This window comes from Mustela putorius, unplaced genomic scaffold (assembly GCF_011764305.1).
Source record: "Mustela putorius furo isolate JIRA1106 unplaced genomic scaffold, ASM1176430v1.1 tig00003834_pilon_pilon_pilon, whole genome shotgun sequence".
In the NCBI taxonomy this organism is placed as follows: domain Eukaryota; kingdom Metazoa; phylum Chordata; class Mammalia; order Carnivora; family Mustelidae; genus Mustela; species Mustela putorius.
In genome coordinates this window covers 96,220,755-96,243,543 of record NW_025421987.1, presented here as the reverse complement: position 1 = coordinate 96,243,543, position 22,789 = coordinate 96,220,755, and the positions used below count along the sequence as shown (strand labels likewise).

At 39.2% G+C, this 22,789-nt stretch overlaps 1 protein-coding gene across 1 annotated transcript; it reads right to left on the bottom strand.

The window, feature by feature from the left end:
* Positions 1-402: 402 nt before the first annotated feature.
* Positions 403-21,291, bottom strand: DYNLT2B (dynein light chain Tctex-type 2B). Its single transcript, XM_004745352.3, has 5 exons — positions 21,027-21,291; positions 17,901-18,034; positions 13,129-13,198; positions 3,158-3,221; positions 403-551 (listed from the first exon to the last, which is right to left on the bottom strand). Exons 1-5 carry the CDS (start codon positions 21,143-21,145, stop codon positions 504-506), a joined length of 435 nt encoding a protein of 144 aa, XP_004745409.1. The 5' UTR covers positions 21,146-21,291; the 3' UTR covers positions 403-503.
* Between the last annotated feature and the right edge of the window lie 1,498 nt (positions 21,292-22,789).

Here is a 22,789-nt window from a genome sequence, read left to right as displayed (position 1 = left end):
CCTTTATGCACAAATAAATTCATGCCAGTGTTATTTATAATAGTGAAAATTTATAATCAATCCCTTAATAAGGAAATGGCAACCGTTATCAATGGTATAACCTAGTGGAGTGAGTGCAGCTATTAAATTATGCTTATGAAAATCATAATGGAAATAAAATGACATTAAAGACTGCTCATGACATTATGAGAAGTGAAAAATCCGGGTACAAAATTGTGTATATCATTTTTTTAAAACCCTGAAACTAAAAACACACTGGTAGAAAATATACCCAAATACTTAAAATTGGTTATGTGTGAACAATTGAAATATGAGTTTCCCCCACTTTCCAAATACAATTAAGAACATATTACAACAAAATCAAAACACTAAAATATAAGGCCTAAAACTGAATAGACTCAGTTGCCAAAATGCCAAATTATCTTTATTTTGTTGAGATATTTAACAATATAAAAAAGTTTATATTTCTTCTTGGTCATATTTTTACCCAACTTTTCAAAGATTCAATAGTAGAAACAGCCGAATGCCGCAACAACACAGAATAAACTGTCCTAAAAAGCAAACAAAACAAAACACACACAAATCCAGAACGTTAGTACTAATGAAGGGCTAAGGGGCAGCAAAGGCAATTGAAATGAACATCATCTCAGATCTTTGCCAGTTTTCAATCACAAAGGTTTTTCCTTCAATATACAAAGGGTTTCCAGAATATAGCTATAAAGTTGCTTGCTTCGGGGTAACTACAAAATTGCTTGCTCAAAGGGTAGGATGGGTAAAGAATTAGACTTTCTGAAGGTAGAAGTGAAATACAAACTAATGAACCTCATGTAATTCGTTTTCATAAAATGAGTAGTCCCATTTTTCCTAATTTATCACAGAAATAACAATATGAAATGTTTTGAGTTTCTTGGGAGTAAATGCATAATGATAGATAAAAAATAATAGCATCTTGGGGTGGCTCAGTCAGTTAAGCATGGACTCTTGATTTTTGACTCAGGTCATCAACCCAAGACCATGATCAAGCCCCACCTTGGGCTCTGTGCTCAGCAGGGAGTCTGCTCAAGATTCTCTCTCTTCCTCTCCTTCTGCTTCTCCTCATATGCGTTCTCATTCTCTCTCAAATAAATAAATCTTAAAAAAATGTAACAGCACCTTGTCATAAATTCTGGGTCAGGGCAAATGGCATTTGGGTGTTTGTTCTTAATTGATAAAATCCATTTATCTATCTTTTAACTCAATCACAAACTTGTCAAAACACTTTTTAAGGTTATTATTAGAGGAGTTCCACCTACCTCAGTGACTCCTGAGACCAGCAAATCTCACCTCCAGCCTGGTACTACTGGGAGAAAACAATCTAAACTTAAGCACCTGATTACTAACCAAAGCAAAATTCTTTGGTTAAGCCCAGGTCCCTGTATCCTTGGGTGAGAGAACCATGAGCTGTGTTCTACAATCGTGCTATCTGTGGTGAGAAACCTGTTTTTTTTTTTTTTAATTGTCCAGGCCTTATGGACTGATACTTTTGTAAAATATAATAAAAATTAGTAAGTGGGAAAATGAAATGAAAAAAGAAACATACAATATAGCCTAAACTTTTTACTATTAGATTTATCAATATAAAATTACTTTGTCCAATTCCTGTAAGAGTTTTTAAACTCTTACACTCTATGTACTTCTTTTATGAAGGATCTGTGACCACACAGCATAAGGACTGGCAATGGTCTATGGATTCCACTTTGGCTGTTCTACAGCATCTCCCAGAGTTCACCATGCCTGTCTTATTCAAAATGTTATCCTTCACACCTCCAGGGGAGGCTGGCACCTAATGGGAGCTCAGATTATTTGCTGAATGATTGAATTGCGTTGTATAAGGTCTCAGTAACTCCAAAAAGCAGGAAAAACCATCACCTTAGCTTGACCCTTCCCCTAGAGAGCTGATAAATGGGATTTACATAGTACTTCCTACTATCACTGGTTCCCTAAGGGAGTTGAACATAAAATTAAACTTTGATAGGACCATAGAATTTTAGAGCTAAAAGGTATCTTAAGATGACATCAACACAAGCAACTTCCAAACCTGGCAGTAAGCATAATCATGTGGGTAACTTTTTTTAAAAATTCAGATTCACTGATTTAACACCAGACTTATTTGGTCAGAATCTACTTGAGTAGGGTCTTAGCATCTGTACTTTAAACAAGTCCCCCAAATTATTTTTAGGCAACCACAGCTGTTATTTGGGAAAATCTAGTACAGCTTCCTAATGTTACTTGATACAATCAGAGAAAAGTCCAATGACACCTGAAGTCATTCAATTAGAAAGTTACCGAGCTGGAAATTGAACCCCTCTCCTAATTCACTCAACCAAGTTTCTGTTCTATTCTACTATACTTTAATTCTGAGTCTACTAATTCACAACCTAGGGATCATTTCTAGAAGCAAGTATAACAACATATGATTAAAATATATAAAACATTCAGCCAATAACCTACCAGTGTTTAAATGAAATCTCTTTTTAAAAATTTCTCTTTTGCTTAGTTTTGAGAAATAGCTTTAAGATAAAATAATTTTATTACTGAATGAAAATCACCTTTGCTCATGAATCCCTGCCACCCCAATTTCATTTTTTTTTTTTTAAGATTTTATTTGAGAGAGAGAGAGCACGAGTTGGCGGCAAAGGCAGAGGGAGAGGGAAAAGCAGACTCCCTGATAAGCAGGGAGCCTAATGCACGATTTGATCCCAGGACCCTGAGATGATGACCTGAGCCAAAGGCAAATGCTTAACCAAGTGAGCCACCCAAACACACCCCTGCCAACCCAATTTCTTTATAGTTAGCCAAGTGCCACATGTCTGTTAGCACTAAATAAATAATATGATATTCTCAAAATCAAACTTGTAAAGAGTTATATCATTTGTACACCTACAAATCTCCCTTTGGGTGACATATTAGATTTCTTCTGCTTTAGTTAACACAGTAAAGGAACAGTAAAGTCATTTCATCCAGGAGTCAAAGACAGACATCTAAAACTAAAGAACACTTAGTTTTGGGACATCTAAAACTAAAGGACACTTTTATCCTCGTATCTTAATAATATTAATTTGACTTGGAATGTCCACATGTCCTTGGAAAGGAAAAAGAGGCTTTCAAATAGACTTACATTCATGAAAACATCGTAAGTGTAGTTGTCAGTGTCGGCATCCCAGAAACAGCGAGCAGCCATGCTGAAAAGTCAAAGAATGAAGAATTATAAATAATATAAGAAAGATCTGAACTATATTTATTTGCCATGAGCAAAAGTTTTCTTGGATACATTTTTTAAATTCAATTAGCCAACATATAATACATCATTAGATTTTGATGCAGTGTTCAATGATTAGTCGCATATAACACCCAGCACTCATCAGATCATGTGCCCTCCTTAATGCCCATCACCCAGTTACCCTTTCTCCCCCACGCCCCTCCCTTCCACAACCCTCAGTTTGTTTTTTAAGATTTTTATTTATTTTATTTATCATTATTATTTTTTTTTAAAGATTTTATTTATTTATTTATTTGAGAGAGAGACAGTGAGAGAGAGCGCATGAGAGGGGAGAAGGTCAGAGGGAGAAGCAGACTCCCCATGGAGCTGGAAGCCCGATGTGGGACTCGATCCCGGGACTCCAGGATCATGACCTAAGCCGAAGGCAGTCGTCCAACCAACTGAGCCACCCAGGCGCCCCGTATCATTATTATTTTTAAATTTAATTTATTTGACAGACAGATCACAAGTAGGCAGAGAGGTAGGCAGAGAGGCAGAGGGGGAAGCAGACTCCCTGCTGAGCAGAGAGCCCGATGTAGGGGCTCGATCCCAGGACCCTGGGATCATGACCTGAGCCGAAAGCAGAGGCTTTAACCCACTGAGCCACCCAGGCGCCCCAGATTTTTATTTATTTTAGAGAGAGAGAGCACAAATTGGGAGGAGAGAGGGAAGCACACTCTCCGCTGAACTAAGAGCCTGATGTGGGGCTCAAACCCAGGATCCCGGGATCATGACCTAAGCCAAAGCCAGATGTTTAACCAACTCAGCCACCCAGGAGCCCCAACCCTCAGTTTGTTTCTCGGAGTCAAAAGTTTCTCATGGTTTGTCTCCCTCTCTGATTTCTTCTCTTTCAGTTTTCCCTCCCTTCCCCCAGTCTTCTGTGCTATATCTTTGATACATTCTTATAGCTGAGTGCTTCCAAACCTTTTCACACAGAAAATCCTATTTGTACAGCAGAATGTACTAGATAAACTAGAAGGGACTGAAATCATAGATGTAACTGGAGGTGACAGCCCAGGGACTCTTAACAACCCCAGACTCTGACCAGCTGCCTGACAGCCTAAGTGATCAATACCTTGAGTCTTTGGTATTTTGGGTGGGAAGTTGTTGTAGATTACTTCAGCCAAGATATTTTTGTGTAAATTTTAGAGGAAATACTATCTAAGACTTATGACTGAAATCTTGCACAATAATATTAACAAGTAGGTCTGGAAAAGACCTAATAGATTATTTTGTCCACTGTGATCATTTTGTAGAGTTCCAGAAAAGAAAGAGACAAACTCTGAACTAGAAGAACTCAATCCAACTAGTTCTGAACCCAGTATTCTCTCTACAGAATTGCTACACTGCCTCTGAATTCTCAAATTAACCATTATCTCCCCAAATCTTGAGAAAGATAGAATGTTAGGCAAAATGAAAGTCAGTTTAAAAATGATAACAAAAAAAAAAAACAAAAAAAAAAAAAAAAAAAAAAAAAAAAAAAAAAAAAAAAAAAAAAAAAAAAAAAAAAAAAAAAAAAAAAATAAAAATGATAACAATTTGGGATGCCTGGGTGGCTCAGTGGGTTGAGCCTCTGCCTTCAGCTCAGGTCATGATCTCAGGGTCCTGGGTTCGAGCCCTGCATCAGGCTCTCTGCTCAGCGGCAAGCCTGCTCCCCCCACCCCCCACCTATTTGTGATCTCTCTCTGTCAAATAAATAAATAAAATCTTTTTTTAAAAAATGGAAACAATTTTATGGGGCACCTGCCTGGCTCAGTTGGTGGAGTATATGACTCTTCATCTTGGGGTTGTGGGTTCAAGACCCATGTTGGGTACAGAGATTACTTAAAAATGAAAATTTTAAAGTAAATAAATAAATAAATCATGGAAATAACTAAAATGCACAGTAGTAAGTGGTAGAGAAAATCATGGTATTTTATGGCAATGAAATTCTATGTAGCCATTAAAGAGATATTTTGCCAAAACACTTACAAAAACATTTATAAAATTTATAAAAAATGAAAATATGTTCACAATACAATGTTAAGTGAAAAAATTACAAATGCTTGGGACACCTGAGTGGCTCAGTTGGTTAAGCAGCTGCCTTCAGCTCAGGTCATGATCCCAGCGTCCTGGGATCGAGTCCCACATCTGGCTCCTTGCTCAGCAGGGAGCCTGCTTCTCCCTCTGCCTCTGCCTGCCATTCTGTCTGCCTGTGCTCGCTCTCTCCCCCTCTCTCCCTCTGATAAATAAATGAAATCTTTAAAAAAAAATTACAAATGCTTTTACATTTTTAATACATGCATGTATATATGAGTCATTATTAAAATTTATTGAGCACTTAACTTTGTACCAGCCACTGGTCTAAGTGCTTTACATGTATTGACTCACTTAATCCTATGAAGTAGGTACTATTTTTTAAAAAGATTTCATTTATTTATTTTAGAGGGAGAGAGAGAGAGCAGGGAGAGGACCAGAAGGAGAGGGACAAGCAGTCTCAGAGCTGAGTGCAGAGCACTACACAAGGGGTCGGATCCCAGGACCCTGAGATTACAACTTGAGCTGAAATCAAGAGTCAGCCACTTAACTAAATGAGCCACCCAGGAGCTCCTGCTATATTATTAAACCCATTTAATAAATATGGAAACTGATTTATCAGACAAAGTAAGTAAACTTGCCAAGGTCAAACAAATAGTGACAAAGCTGTCCTTGAAGCTGTTCACGAATTAATCTTGAACCAAGATTAATTAGCAACTGTCCTTATAAGCAGTTCAGTTTCAGGTTATAGAGAAAGATACACATATATCATAATGATATTGTTTTTTGGTGTTTTTTTTTTAATTAGGCTTCATGACCAGCATGAAGCCCAACATGGGGCTTGAACTCACAACCCTGTGATCAAGATGTAAGCTATCAAGAGCTGGATATGCCTAAGTGACTGAGCAACCCAGGTACCCCCAGTTCATTTTGGGAAGTGTTTGTTTTTTGTTTTTGTTTTTTAGTAGAAAGTTTTGCATAGACGAACTCTCCAATCCTAATATTTCACACTTTCTTAAGTCAAAAAAGTTCCACCTATTTCTAAACTGTAACAGTAACAAATGTGAAATAAAATTAACCTTAATTTATCACCAATAAGGATTTATTTAGCAACTACTATATGTCCAAAAAGAATAAAACCCGTCTCAATCCTCAATCCCTCAATTTAATTAGGTGAAAAAATTAACACATGAAAAGAATAAGTTAATGTATAGTTGATGCTAACTTATGGATTCAAAAGAATTGTAAAGCCTGTCTAGTCCAAGTCCAGTCATGTAACATTTGAACTAAATTTGTAGAAGTGCTACAGAAGTTAGAGAATTTAGACAGGAGGAAAAAAAAAACAAAACAAAACAGAAAACAGTTCATGAAGGAAGTGGTAGTTAAGCTGAGTAGAACCAAGTGAAGGCAGGAATATAAAAATTTACTTGACAAATATTTGCTGAGGGTCTGTTATATACGAAGGAAGTGCTAGGTGCAAATGACAGAAAGATGCAAAAAACACAATCTTGCCTTCAAAGTGCAGTCTGTATTTACACCATTTGCCAATAAAAAGAACCAGGACTCCTCAGGGAAATGATCAATTCCAAGTGTAGGGCTAGAAATGTGTAAGATAAACCTGAGACTTCTGGGTCACACCCAAAGTTTTGCATAGACGAACTCTCTTTTGTCTTTGACCCAAAGACAAACTTTGGGTCACACCCAAAGCCTGGGCTATACAAAGAGAAAAAAAAATGCTATATTTAAGTATATATATTTGTGTCAAAAAGACTCAGAGGTATGATGGAACACTGTGTAACAGGCCAGTGTTCCCACCAAGATTAATTAGCAAGGCTGGACAAAATGGATCAAAATGCAGCTGGAGTAAGACTAGGGGAGACAAAATTCCAGAAAGAGGTGAACTGCAAGGAGGTAAACTGATATCCTGCATCAGAATTCTCCCTGAGGCATTTGCCAAATCCAGGTACAGAATTAGAAGCTAAAAATCCAGGCTTTTCCCCTCTAGAACACCAGTTACTCAGGGAAAAAGACACCAGCAAGACTTGCAGGGCTAAGGAGATAAAATTGGACGCTTGAAGGACCAAAAGGAGAAAGTGGAACTGAGCCTGTCACATGACAGGTTTTCCCCTTAAGACATGTGCTGAATTCTGAAACTGAAAGCCAAGTGTTATAGGCAAAATTATGGCCCTCTCAGCAAACATATCTATGTCCTAATCCCCAAAACCTGTGAATATGTTACCTTATATGCCAAAAAATAAAATAAAAAGAATTCTACAGATATATGATTAAGGATTCTGAGATGAGAAGAGTACCCTGGATTATCCAGGTGGGTGCAATGTCATCACAAGGGTCCTTATAAAAGAAAGGTGGTGGGATGCCTGGGTGGCTCAGTGAGTTGAGCCGCTGCCTTCAGCTCAGATCGCGATCCCGGGGTCCTGGGATCGAGTCCCGCATCAGGCTCCTTGCTCAGCAGGGAGCCTGCCTCTCTCTCCACCTCTGCCTGCCTCTCTGCCTGCTTGTGTGCTTTCTCTCTCTCTCTTTCGGACAAATAAATAAATAAAATCTTCAAAAAAAAAAAAGAAAGAAAGAAAGGTGGTGAGAGAGTCAGAGAAATATTTGAAGATGCTATGCTGCTGGCTTTGAGGATGGAGGAAGGGTTTATAAGCTAAAGAATCCTGGCAATCTCTAGAAGCTGGAGGAGGCAAAGGAGTGGATTCTCCTCTACAACCTCCAGAAGGAATGCAGTCCTTCTAATACCTTGATTTTTAGCTGAACGAAACACATTTTGGATTTATGATCTCTAGAAATGTAAAATAGTATTTTTATGCCACTGTGTTTGTGATAAATTTTTTAAGTTTATTTACTTACTTATTTATTTATTGTCATCTCTACACCCAATGTGAGGCTCAAACTTGAACTGTGAGATCAAGAGTCGCAGTCTCTTCCAACTGAACAAGCTAGGTGCCCGTGATAACTTTTTGCAGCAGCAATAGGAAACCAATACACTAAGGAAAAAACATTGAACTAAAGAGTAGTTTCATGCTGAGGAGACAAATATAAAAGTCAGTACCTGATGGGGTGGGGTCTCAATGAACATTTAAGGTTCTTAGTTGAAAGATCAAGAGGGCTACATTCAAGAAAGAAGGGTGAACTGAAGGTAGAGAGAGTCTCAAATCAAAATTGCCACCTAATCTCAACTCTGCTTAGCCCCTGACTGGATTAAGGTAAGTGGTCCACAGTCTACCTGAATGGAAAAGGAAAGAGTAAACCCTTTCTGGAAGAAAATAATATTATCTGGAGGTCCTATAGTTTTTCCACACAATGTTCAAGATTTAAACCAGGCATGCTGAGAGACAGAGTCACATAAAGGATGACCAAGGGGGGGAAAAAAAAGTCAGTGGAAACAGAATCACACATGATCCAGATAAGAGAATAATCAGACAATGACTTTAAAATAACTGCTATGACCAAAATGTAAAAAGGGAGGAGGAGGAAAGATAAAGAACATAGATAAAAAATAATTTCACTGGCCTCACTGACTGCTCCTGGCGGGTCCAGGAGGTAAGGCAGCATGTGTGGTGCTAAGGTTGGTCAGAGCTGTGACCAGAGCATTTGTGAAATGCACAAAAGTGCAAAGACTGAAGAAGAGGAACATGAGGACACTCTGGATTAATCGAATTACAGCTGCCTCCCAGGAACACGGTTTGAAGTACCCAGTATTCACTGTCAATTTAATGACATGCCAGATGGAGCTCAACAGTAAAGTACTTGTGGGTCTAGACATCTGTGAACCAAAGACTCTTAAATCTGTGGCTGCTTTGACCAAAAGGAGATGACAGGTAGGATTTGCTGCTGCCTTGGGCCATAGGACGGAGCCAGAAAGCATATTCTCCAGAGTGGTGCAGTACCACTGAGGTACAATACCTGCTCTTTCCAGTTGAGTGTCTTAAGAAAAGGGTTTTTCCCCCCTGATGATCACAATAACTAAAACAGTGGCCAAAAACTACTTGTGAACAATATGTAAGTTTGATCAGCAATTATCTTAATTTACATTTTAGTAACAGACATGAAAGAAAGGCCCTTTCTTCCCTTATCGGGATAGATTCAGAAATCTCTTACACAAATTCTTCAAATAAAGCTCACGTCTGTTATGTCTGGGTGCCTCAGTTGATTTCACTAATGAATAAGAATCTATAAAAAAGAATCAAATGGGTATTCTAGACCTGAAAAACATAATAACTGATATTAAGAATTCAGTCAGTGGACCGAATAACAGATTAGACACAACAGAAAAGAGACTTAGTCAACTGAAAGGTCAATAGAAAAATATCCAAAAGGAAGCACAGAGAGAAAAAACAAAAACTTAGAGAAGAGCATTAAGAGACCTGTGGAATATAGTAAAAAGAACATCTCAATCCAAGTATAGGTAATTGGAGTCCAAAAAGAACAACAGAGCAGAAGCAATATTTAGAAAGTTAATAGCCACACCTAGTGCCCAGATGTTAGTTTCTAATGTCATTCTCCAATAAAATGAACCAGAGCTCCTTGAGAAAATGGCTAATTATAGGGCTGGCATTGGGAATGAATATAATGAAGCATCTTATAGTGCCAGTAAGTAAGGAAGTGCTCAAAAAACCCCACAATAGGGGCACCTAGGTGGCTTAGTTGGTTAAGTGCCTGACTCTTGATTTCGGCTCAGGTCATGATCTAGGGATTGTGAGATCAAGCTCTGTATCATTCAGTGTAGAGTCTGTTTAAGGATTCTCTCTTTCTCCCTTTCCCTCAATCCACCCTCACACTCTCTTGCTCTGTCTCTCAAATAAATAAATCTTAAAAACAAAAACAAACAAAAAAACCCCACAATAGTAGGGGATACCGAAGGGACACAAGAGGCAACTGCAAGAGTGGCCAATGGCCAAAGTTGGGACATTGAGCAATAAAATAAGATAGCACTAGATTATAGTCTAAAGTACAAAACTCCTGTAAATAATAAATAAGTAAATAAATAAGAAGAAAGATACAATTAGCAAATGCCAGGCTGTAGGAAATTCTACAGGACAACCCCATTTCTTCAACAATTAAATGGCAAGGTAAAAAAGAGAGAAAGAGAAAGAAAATAATAGACTAAAAGAAATTTAAGAGATGTATTGTTTAAAAGCAGTGGGTGGCCTTTACCTGGATCCTGCTCTGAACAAACTGTAAAAAAGAATATAAACACATAATTATGTGCACACAAATGCACATACATACACAGCTGATCTTTGAACAACTTGGGTTTGAACTGTACAAATCACTTATGTGCAGATGTTTTTTCAATAAATAAGAGTACTATAAATATATTTTCTCTTCCTTTTGATTTTTTAAATAACACTTAGTAACATTTCTTTTCACTAGCTTATTTTGTTGTAAGTGTATAATATCTTTATAAAATATGTGTTAATTGACTGTTTATGTTATCAGTAAGGTTTCCAGTCAACAGTGGGCTATTAATAGCTAAGGTTTTGGGGAGTCAAAACTATATGCAGATATAAAAAGTGATTTTTGACTGTGCAGGGGTTGACAAGCCTAACCCCCATACTGTGCACAAGAGTAAACTATTGTATAATATTAAGGATCGACAATATTTTAGATGTGATGATATATTATTATGTTAAAAAGGGATATTGTACATTAGAGATATTGTATACTGTTGTGTTTACAAATGAAATGGTACAATGACTGTAATTTGCTTCAAAATAATCTGGTGGGACAGGGAGAGTAGGTACAGGTATAAATAAAACAACATCCAGCTAAGTAATAGAAAAAAAGGGAGTTCCTTAGTCCCTGTACAGAATTTTAGATGATAAAATTTTTAAAAAGGAGAGTGACCTTGAATGCTACACTTTAGAGTTTGGCCTTATCACGTTTTACAAAGTGAATCATAACCAGTTTAAGGAGTTTATATTTGACAGGGTTTAAAATAAACTCTGAAAAGTTTATGGCAAGAAAATGAGGCATGCTTCTGAAAGACCGGTCTAGTATACAAAATGAATTGTAGAGGAAAGAGACCAGAGTCTGGCAATGCTGATAAAGGGCTGCTAAGGAAGTGGGGCCTCCAGATTACAGTGCATGTGGGGGGAGAGAGTAACGGCTCAACATGACAAAAGAGGATTTCAAGGTTTTAAACCAGAGTTAATAAAAGCTTTGCAATACTGTGAAAGACAGAGAAATTAAAATGGCAGTCGAACCAAAGGAGAAGGAGGGAGAAGAAATTTGCAACTGTATTTGAATATGTTGAATCTGAGCTGATAGAGTAGTGAGGTATTTCTTTATATAACTGAGGTGAGAAAATATCTGGAAGCCTTCTGAGCAAATGGCAGGGGGCACCATGGTGAGGATTACTGTGCCAGAAGTCAGAAGGCCAGGCTCTATTAGTTTATCTGACACCAGCCAGATACATAATTTGGAGTAAATCATACTGATCCTTGTAAGTGTCATCTGTAAATTAAGGGGAGTAGACACTAGAAAATATCCATAGTCCCTTCCAAATCTAACATTCTATAGTAAAAATTTTCAGGGATAATATCTACAAGGTATTTTTAAAATTCAATCAACAAATACTTTAATACTTTCTTATAAAATATATTCAGTACTGCAGTGCCTGGGTGGTTCAGTGCCTTCGGCTTGGGCCATGATCCCAGGGTTCTGATCGAGGCCCGCATCGAGCCCCACATTGGACTCTCTGCTCAGCGGGAGCCTGCTTCCTCCTCTCTCTCTGCCTGCCTCTCTGCCTGCTTGTGGTCTCTGTCTGTCAAATGAATAAATAAAATCTTTTAAAAATAATAATAATAAAAATAATAAAATAAAATATACTCAGTACTATTTGCAAAGGAAAACAGGAACTTAACACTCGGGCATAGGGAAAGACTGGAAATACACATTTTGAACTCACCAGTACATGAATGACAGTTTGAGGTCATGAGAATGAATGAGCTAATTGAAAAAGCAGTGGGAAGAGCAGAAGAACAAGAACTGAGCCTTAAAGAAAGCTCAGAGCTGGCGATGTAGGGGAGAAAGAGGAACCAGGAAAGGAAAGAGAAAAACAGAAGAGAAATAAGTTAGATAAGTGATATCAGGGCCAAAATAAACTGGAATGAATATTAAGAAATAGAAGCCCAGGAGGCCCCTGCATGGCTCAGTTAGTTGAGCATCTGCTCTTGACTCAGGTCATGATTCCAGGGTTCTGGGACCAAGCCCCATATAAAGTCTGCTTCTCCCTCTGCCTCTCTTCCCACTCATCCTTGCGAGTACTCTGTCTCTCTCTCTTTCTCTCTGAAATGGGTAAATAAAATCTTTTTTAAAAAATTATTTAAAAAAAGAAATAGAAGCCCAGGCCAAGAACAAGAGCTAAGAAAGGACTATTAGATATGCTAATAAGGAGGTCTCAGACAATTTTAAAGAAATTAATTTGGAATGATAGGAACAAAAACCAGGCAAGAAGGAATTTAAGGAAAAAAAAAATAAGAAAGAAGGAACTGAGGAAGAAACATATACATAGTGCCATATTGGACTTAGGAGCACATATACATAAACCTTAAAAGTCCTACTGGCCTACAGATACTAGGAAAAGTGAGAAGTGAGTTACCTTGCAGAGCTCACCCACACTGTCAACCACACTGTTCTGTGCCAGGATCTTTTTGGCTCACAGCTGCATTTTGTTATACTGTCCTTTTCCTCTCACTCTTACACAGATACAATCTTACTGAATTGTCAGGATGAATACCTAAGAAGAAATATTTAAGAGTAAAAACAAGAAGGAAAAACCAACTACTCACAATACTCCTTCACCTCTTTGTTCTCCAATCACTACTTGTACCACCATTTTGTATCGGTCAAATCCCATTTCTAGAAAAAATAAGAGAGTTATCTATAAGTAAAAGTGGTAAAGTTATTTAATGAAGGTAAATTTGCCTAGAAAGGAACACAGGTATTCAGTTCACAAGCACTGGCTGAGTAGGATGGTAAGCTTGGGAGTCAGAAAGACGTGAGGACAAATCTTACTTTGGTAAGTCAGTCAGTCAGCTTGCCAAGTGTGTAACCTCAGACAAGCTGTTCACCTTTTTGGCGTAAATCTTCCTCATGGGTTCAATAGGAATATTATTACTTACCTCCTGCGGGATGTTGTGAGGTGAGATGAGATCAGATATAATATATTGATCTTAAAAATAAGACTGTCAGTTATTTTACCATCAAAAAATGGGTTTATTCAAGAAGGGCAGAGAACTGTAATCCAGGACAGGAAAAACCACAGGCAAGTACAGAGAACAAAAAAGAAGCTGGTTCTTTTAAAGAGGAAAGGAGGACGTTGGGAGGACTGTTATAAACAAAAATTCCACTGAAGTAAACCAGAAGTTGGAAATGTAGTGGCTTTTCATTGCCAGAATCGTTGACATCAGCAGGGCTGTTGCTGGGCAAGGAGAAAATCTCTTCCTCCTGCTGGGATAGTAAAAGTATAGGCTCTTCCGGTCCGGCTGATAAGATGTGGAACAGTATTAGAGCTCCCCCTTCTGGCCTCCTAACTCCATTTTAGTGAATATTAATTTCTACCTTTTTCTTCCTCTAAGTAATAATTTTCAGAAGTAATAAATACAGCATCTAGAACAGTACCGATACACACTATTTTCTCAATAGATTTCAGCTTCCTTCCTTTCTCTCCTACTCTAAGTCATGTAGTGTTAAGTCGACACAAACACAGAGATAAATAAGACACTATTCTTGGGACACCTGTGTGGCTCAGTTGGTTGAGCATCTGCCTCTGCTCAGGTCACAATCCTGGGCTCCTGGGATCAAGCCACACATCAGGTTCCTTGCTCAGCAGGGAGCCTGCTTCTCCCTCTATCTGCTGCTCCCCCTGCTTATACATACTCGCTCTCTCTCTGACAAATAAATAAAGAAAATCTTAAGAAAAAAAAAAAGAGATTCTTCTTGCCTTAAAGAACACAGAGTAGTTGGGAAGGCAAACATGAAGAATAAAATGAAAAAGCAATATATTAATAATTCCAAGAGGAGCATGTGTAAGATACACAGGAACACAGAGCTGGAAGCTCCTTCCCTTGTCTAGATAGTGGGGAAGCAGTGACCAGAAGAGACGTCTTGGAGGATGTGATAAATGAAAGGAGTCTTGAAAGAAAAGTAGGAATTTACCAGACAATGTCTCCATTCTATGAAGAGGGAACAGCATGTGCAAAGGCATAGAGTATGGAGCATTTAGAAAACCATAAGCTGTTCAGTAAGGTAGAAACGAAAACAACATACAATTCTGGAGTATAATTGAATGGCCCATCACAACTCTGCTGCTTTCCCAGAAAATACACTGTTAAAGCAGCAAAATCCTGAATTCTCACTAACACCAAATCTGAAGAGAAGAAAAATGAATGGGCATCTTTATCTTCCCCCTTTTCTAACCAAGAAATAGTGAAAACAGTTGAAAGTGGGGGGAAAGAAAAAAGAAATGGATAAAGTTGAAACATAGCCAACTCTGTTTGATCAAAGTAAAGGCTCCAGGACTATACATAGTAAATTAGACAAATAATATGAAGACTACAGTTCCCCTTCCAGGTGAGACATTACCCTTAGTTCAGGATACTTAACAAAATCTCAGGAGACAGAGCCCAAAACAGTGCACACAGCTCCACAGAGCTTCCTCCTTCTCTACGCATTTCCCTTCCTCCTTTTCTGATACCCAAGGAGCTAGAATAGTAAATACCTAGCCCTTCAACTGTAGTTCTGAGGGAAAAAATAAAATAATATCAGATATGGTGGATGAGTACCCATCACCCACACTGTGTTGGAACAATTATGAAAAGAGCAAATGAAAAGACCTGAAAATCACATCAGAGTAAAACAGAAAGAAGCTAACCGGCAATATGCAATAATGCAGCAAGAAAAACAAAGAAAAGAATAACAAGAAACAAACAAAATACTGTTTAAAAGACAAAAATAAAAACAAACAAACAAAAAAACCCTCAACCTAGGAAATAATATAAACCAAGGAACAAAGAGAAATTCTTCACAACTGATTCACAGTATAGAACAACTTAAGCTCATAAATTCAACAAAATAAGAACTCAATCAGATTATAAACAACAGAAAGATGAAAATGAAGATCGCAGCCATAAGACAAACTGAATACTCATATAGTATCAGTACAGACCTAATAAATTTTAAAAATGGTAAGCGACAGAACAGACACAAATGAAAATTGAATTACTGGCTTAAGATAATTACAAGTAAACATTCAGGAAAGAGAAGAAAGTATGGCACAGAAAAGCTAATAGATATGGAAGATAAAGATGATTCAACGTATCAGTATTTGTTGTCCTGTGACCTAATGAGTGGAACAGGAAATGTTTTCAGAGATAGAAGAAAATTTTCCTGATATGAAAAAAAATCCACATATTGAAAGATATACTCACTATTACCAAGCAATATTCTAAAAAAGCTATTGAGCATCAAGGTTAAGGATGGGATTCTTTAGGCAGAGGACATCAAGTGGCCTTAGATTTCTCTACAGTAACATTCAATGCCAGAAGACAATGAAACAAAATCTACAAGATTCTCAAGAAAATAAGTTATTACCTCAAAATACTATATACATCCAAAATATATTGATTTAAAGGCAAAAGGCAGACATCCTCAAACATTAAAGAACACAGAGAATGTAGCATCTCTCAGACCTTTCTGAAAAAACTTACAAAAAAATCTCATCGGATAAGAAATTGAACCAAAATGGCATGATAAAAGGACTAAATAGTGAGCAATCATTCCATTTAAATATAAAATGAATGCAAAAAAATACACATATATAAGTGTATATATACAGAATGAATGCTATATCACTATGTAAAATAGGTGCAAAGTATCCCATTGTTATTAAGGTATTTATCTGTATATAAACACGGAAAAAGGGCGCCTGGGTGGCTCAGTGAGTTAGGCCGCTGTCTTCGGCTCAGGTCATGATCTCAGGGTCCTGGGATCGAGTCCCGCATCGGGCTCTCTGCTCGGCAGGGAGCCTGCTTCCTCCTCTCTCTCTCTCTCTGCCTGCCTCTCTGCCTACTTGTGATCTCTCTCTGTCAAATAAATAAATAAAATCTTTAAAAATAAATAAATAAACATGGAAAAGATGTCTGATATGATGTTCACCTAATATTAATGGTTATCATTAAATATTGATATTTAAATACTGATATTTAATGTGGTGGTGCCATTTGGGATGATTTTCTAATTTTATTTATTTTTCTACACTGTTTAAATTTATTCGTAATGGACATGTATCTTTTTCACAGTAACAACAAATTGTCATTAAAAAGTAAAAATAGGGGCACCTGGTGGTTCTGTTAGTTAAGTGTCTGCCTTCCGCTCAGGTCATGATCTCAGGGTCCTAAGATCAAGCCCCGAGTCAGGCTCCCTGCTCAGTGGGGAGTCTGCTTTTCCCTCTCCCTCTGTGCCTCTCCCCACTCATCCTCTTTCTCTCAAATAAATAAAAAATCTTTTTTAAAAAGTGAAAATAAAAATGTTGATATACAAACAGTGGTTAATTCTGGGTGAAATACATAGAATTGTTACTTTCTTCTTTGTACTCATATATTTTTTAGTTTCTAAAAATTAAAGCAAATTAAGAAAAAAGTACATCAAAATATTAAATAGTAACTACCTTTGGGTAATGGAATTTTATATAATTTAAAAATTTTAAATGTGTACTTTTCTAAATAGTCTAGGTTAGTACAATGAAAATGTATTACTGTGACATAGACATTTTCTTCCCTCCAAAAAAATGTTCTAGTTTTAAAAAGGTAGAGAGAAAGGACTTTTCAGATGATATAATATTATGAACAAAAGAGGGGCACCCGGGTGGTGCAGTCAGTTAAGCATCTGACTCTTAGTTTCAGTTCAGGTCATGATTTCATGTTCATGAGATCGAGCCCCACCTCCAGCTCCACACTCAGCACTGAGTCAGCTTAAAGACTCTTTCCCTCTCCCTCTGCCCTGACCTCCTCCCCATCACATGCGCACACACACACGCACACACACACACTCTCTCTCCCTTTGTCTCTCAAATAAATAAATCTTTAAAAAGAGAGAGAAAAAAACAAAGAGAATAGAGAGAAAAAGCATGAGGTATGTTCTATAGATATAGAGAGCTTAGCAAGAGTGGAGAGCTGAGTCTGGTGACTAGTTAAGGACTCAGCTGGAGAGATGGGCTGAGGTCAGACAGTGAGGGTATGAATGAAAGACAGGCTAAGGAACTGATACGCTGGTGAGAAAAACAACCAAGAATGATGGGAGAAAGGAGTCCCTGTAAATCCTGATCTTTCTCATACTGGAATGTCTCAGATACTGCATGCATACAATGTTTTATTTCCTATCTTTAACTTCCCCACTATCTGGAAAGACCTACAAGAGTAAAGGTGACCAAATAATTGGGAGGACTAGACACTGAAGAACAATTGTGTTAAAAGAATCCACAGCTTATGCCCATTGTTTAAAGATAGGGAAGGAGAAAAAGGAGTAAAATTGAATGTCTATTTCCAAGTATCACCACAATTACCTTTTAATTTGTCTTTAATGGTTTCTGATAAACGTTTTGTGAGCTGAGGCATTTCTTCTGGAGAGTACTCGGCATTTGCTAGCTCCTCCTTAAGAACAGCATGGATACATTCTTTAACCACAGAAGGTCTGAACCTAAATGAAACAGTGTGAAACATCTAATTAGTAACTCCAAAATTTCAATTTACTTTCACAGCTCAACTTCCCACAGCTTTCTGTCACTACTACAATTTAATTCCTCTTTTTCATACTTTTTATTATCAAAGTGACAAACACAACTTAACAAAACAAGTCATATTCTTGATGTTATCTATAGACTGGACCTTTCCCTGAACTTCAGACCACATATTCCAACACATATTCCATCTGGATGTCTAATGGACAACTCAAAAGTTCATACATCCAACAGTGAGCTTCTGACCATCTCCTCTCCAAAATTGTATCAGTCAATGGAACCTCCATCCTTCCAGTAGCTCAGGCCAAGAACCTTGAAGTCAGGCTTCTTGACTTTCTCTCTCACAAACCACATCCTGGTTCATAAGCAAATTTTATCAACTTTACCTTCAGAATAATCTAAAATTCAATAACTCTCTCCACCGCACTGCCACCAGTTTGCTCCAAGCTACCTCCTGCCTGTGTTACACCAGCTTCACACAAGTCTCTGTCTCTGCCTTTGCCCCCATATCCTGTGGAACTTAGCAACTAGACTAGTCCTGTTAAAATATCTGTTGGATCATGGCACTTCTCTGTTCAAAATATCCCAAATGTTTGGGGTGGCTCAGTCAGTTAAGCATCTGCCTTCAGCTCAGGTCATGATCTCAGGGTCCTGGGATCAAGCCCCCTGCTCAGCAGGGAATCTGCTTCTCCCTCTCCCTCTCCCTCTGCCCCTCCCCCCTGCTCATGCTTGTTGTCTTTCTCAAATAAATAAAATCTTAAAAAAAAAAAAATCCCAAATGCTTCTCACCTCACTCAGACTAAAAGCAACATCCTAACTGTCACATGCACAGCCCCATATGACCTACCCTATCAAACTCTCTGATTTCATTTTCTACTACTTTCCTGCCAGTTCTCTCCACTCTGGTCACACTGGTCTTCCCTATGTTCTTTGACCACATCAGGCAGACCACCTCAGTGCTTTTGCACTTGCTGTTAACCTCTGCCTGAAGTTCAAATCTCATTCTATATGCACTGCTACCTCCCTCACTTCTTTCAAGTCTTTATTCAAAAGTCACTTTCCCTAGGCCACCTTCTCTAAAACTTCAAATTGCCCTCCTACCACATCACTTTATATCTCATCTCCTGGTACTCATTACTATCTCTATGAGAGATATATACTACATGTATATATACATATGTATATGTGTGTGTATACATACTATATAGTTATATATATATACACTATATACTATATAGTTCACTTATGTATTTATCTTGTTTGTTGTCCTTCTACCCAGCTAGAATATAAGCTCTATGAAGGCAGGGATTTCTCACTGCTTTGTTCACTGTCATCTTTCCACATCTTCTATTTTCTTAGAAGAGCACCCAGCACATAGTAGACAATAAATACTTTTGGAGGGAATGGATTATTGAATAAATGAAGACAGAGGGGAAAATCTCCCCTAATTTCACCACCCTGAAATATGTTCATATTTTAGTTGTATCTATCATATATTAAAACACTAGTTTTATTTTCTGGGCTATATATTCTATTAGCTGATTTGTCTATTATGTGCCAAGTGACCAGAATGTTTTAGGTTTTGAGCTTATAATGCAGTATAATATTTGGTAGCCCTAGTGGTCCCTTATTACTTTTTGGGGTAGGGTTCCTTTTTTTTAATTTAAATTCTGAAGCAACCCTTATTACTTTTTAACAGTATTTTCTTTGCTCTCTTGCCTGGTTATTCTCACAGATGAACTTTAGAGTCATCGACAGATTTCCAGGTTTGATTTGTTCTAAAAGGGGTTTTCCTATTACAAATAATCTATATTTGGCTCTTCCCCTTAAGCCTTTCTCATTTTCAGTGAAATGTCAAAAGTTTTCTTCAAACAAATCACAAATAATCTTAGAGGATTATTCCTACAATATATGTTAATTTTGTTCTGCTTTTATTCTGTTTTGCAAGAGAAATGCAGGCAAATGGCGTTCTATGCATTTAGAAACTTTTACCAAGATAACTGAACATAACTTTTATGATGTCCACTCCACCCACCAGAAAACTGCATGAAATGTATCACATTATAACCAAAGTTCCTGGCTTCCAGTATTTGCCAAGCATTTGATTCAGCAATCTGGTTTCAAGCAATAGAGGGGCTTTATTTTAAAAAAATTAAATAATTTTTTTTTAATCTTGTGAAAATGAAGTGAGTGATGGACCCTCTAGCCCTAGCGGACTGTCCTCTGCACCAGACTGTGTAATTTTGGGAAGGCATCTTCGTGGTGGGCCAAGAACATCCGGATGATACCTAGGTAAGACTCTGAATGCATACAGGTCCCACTCCCTGCAGAGGAGTAAGCGTATTCTGGCACCCATATGCACACCTTGACCCTGGAAAATGGCTGAATGGGATTCGATGCAAGGCGTTTCTTTCCTGCTCATCTATTCCACCCCTCCTTTCCTCTGCCCACATCCCGGGTCTCCTAGAGCCAACCATTCCCACTGCGCTAGCCTTAGGTGCTCCCGACGCCCTAACGCTGCAACTGTAGGTCGGGTCCACAGCTGCCCAGAGCAGCTGGAGACTCAAGAAAGATAGCATCCCACCCTCTCGGCTTGCCCCTTCCTCTCTAGTCCCGGCCCGCCTCCTCCCCGGTGGTCGCCAGACCACCCCACACTCCTTCCCTCCCTGCTGTACTCGAACCCAATACCTTCCTCTGTACCAAACCCACTCTACCCCTCCCCCAGTCCCTCCTCCGCCACCTCCATCCGCCTCCCCAGCCACCTCCTTCTCCAGCCCCGCCCTGCGTCTCCAGCCCGCCCCACCTCCAGCCCCGCTCCTCCTTCCCTAGTCCCGCCCCGCGCACCCCGCGGATCCCCGTGCGCTTTCCCCACGCGCAGGCTGCCAGGCGGCCTCTGTCGACCTGACCCAGCGGCTCGTAGGACACCCCCACCACAGCTCGTCCGTTACCCGCCTTTGCTGGAAAATGGGCCGCAGAATATAGGTATTCTCGGACTCCCCTGCGTTCTTCTCAGTCTCAGGCAACCCGTCGGCTGTGCCCGTAGCGAAGGACGCAGGGGTGGACGAAGTCATGGCTAGGGCTTCTTGGCTTAGTGTATCGCGATGAAGGCCTGGCGGATTGCGGTAGGGAGCTGGGAAACCGTCGCCAGGGCAACGAGGTCTCCGAGAGCCCTGCTGTGACGCGGCTGCGCGCTCCCAGCAGAGCGGCCCTCCCCCGCGCCTGCGCACTGGCTGCTGGATGGGACCTGGTCTAGGGAGAGCACCTAAGGCTGATGCAGCCCTATGGGGAGTTGAAAGCGCTTTAACGCGCGTCAGGTTTTATTAACCGCGCAACAATTTTAAGACATTGACGCGGAATCTGAGGCCCATAGAGGTCCAAGCATATGAAGCTATTAAGCGGCAGGGCCCTGACTCTAAATAAAGCGTCTTCGCGCTGTAGCCTGTGGGCAAGTGCTGCCTTCATTTCTTTAGGCATGACTTTTGAACGGATATATATATTTTTTTAAAAGATTTTATTTTTTTGACAGAGAGAGATAGAGAGGGAACACAAACAGGGGGAGCAGGAGAGGGAGAAGCAGGCTTCCTGCTGAGCAGGGAGCTCCACGCGGGATTGATCCCAGGACTCTAGGATCATGTCCTGAGCCGAAGGCAGATGCCCAACAACTGAGGCACCCATATTTTTAAACGATCGAAAAAAAAATCAAAAGATTATTTCATGACACGTGAAACCTATACGTGAAATTAAAATTTCAGTATCCCCGAAGTTCTTTTGTAGCAAAGCTATGCCCACTTGCCTGTTGTGTGGCCACTCTTGCGCTGTTATTGGTAGACTTCGCAACTGCAACAGAAACCATGTGGCCCTTAAGGTCTAAACTTTTATCCGACCCTTTACATGAAAAAATTAGCAGTGCCCTGCCCTAGTCCATAACTGCCAAGCACAGTTCCCCCAGCCTCACCTACACCCTTGGATCCAGAGCAAAATTCAGAAATGTTCAGATTTCACGTGTATTCCTCACTTATGAGCACCAGTTTCTGGTCCTGTTTTAGAAAACCATATTATACTGGCCTCTGTCAGCTTCAAAAACTAGGAAAAGGAGTGGCTGGGTGGCCAAGTCAGTTAAGCCTGCGCCTTCAGTTCAGGTCATGATTCCGGGGTTATGGGATTGAGTCCCATACCAGGCTTCCTGCTCAGCAAGGAAGTCCGCTTCTCCTTCTCCTTCTTCCCCCGGCCCCCCTCTCCTGCACTCTCTCTCCCTATTTTGCTCACTCACACACAGATTATCTCAAATAAAAAAAAACGGGGTCTTAAAAAAAAATAGGAAAAGAAATTCCCCCAACATCTATCCAGGCTTCCTATTGGTTGGGTTAACAAATTGCAAAACTTCCTCCTCTAAGATGGAAAGGAAGTAGTTTCTATAAACATTTATCTGTGCAAATTCCAGTAGAGACTCACTAATTTTACTATCCAGTTTTTGGCTTACAATGTGTTTTCTTGGTAGTATAGCCTAGATTGGTCTTCCTGAGTCCCATAAACTCATAGGAACTTCACCTTCCCAGTCTGCCCTTCACAGTGTCCCCAGAATGGCTTTTTTTTTTTTGTGACTGCTCTGCTTGAAATCTTCCAACGGTTCCTTATGACCATCTCCCCAGGATTTACTGCAAATAAAACCTTTCATGATCTGGCTGGGTTGCTGAACCCTCCTCCTGGCTCTGGCC

What these genes read in the sequence shown, in the direction of transcription:
- DYNLT2B (XM_004745352.3), bottom strand. Translation starts at nt 21,145, where the DNA reads ATGACTTCGTCCACCCCTGCGTCCTTCGCTACGGGCACAGCCGACGGG. An exon ending in CATTAAAGACAAATTAAAAG is followed by an intron (nt 13,199 to 17,900) that starts GTAATTGTGGTG and finishes TATTTTTTCTAG; the next exon opens with AAATGGGATTTGACCGATAC. An exon ending in CAAAGAGGTGAAGGAGTATT is followed by an intron (nt 3,222 to 13,128) that starts GTGAGTAGTTGG and finishes TTGACTTTTCAG; the next exon opens with CATGGCTGCTCGCTGTTTCT.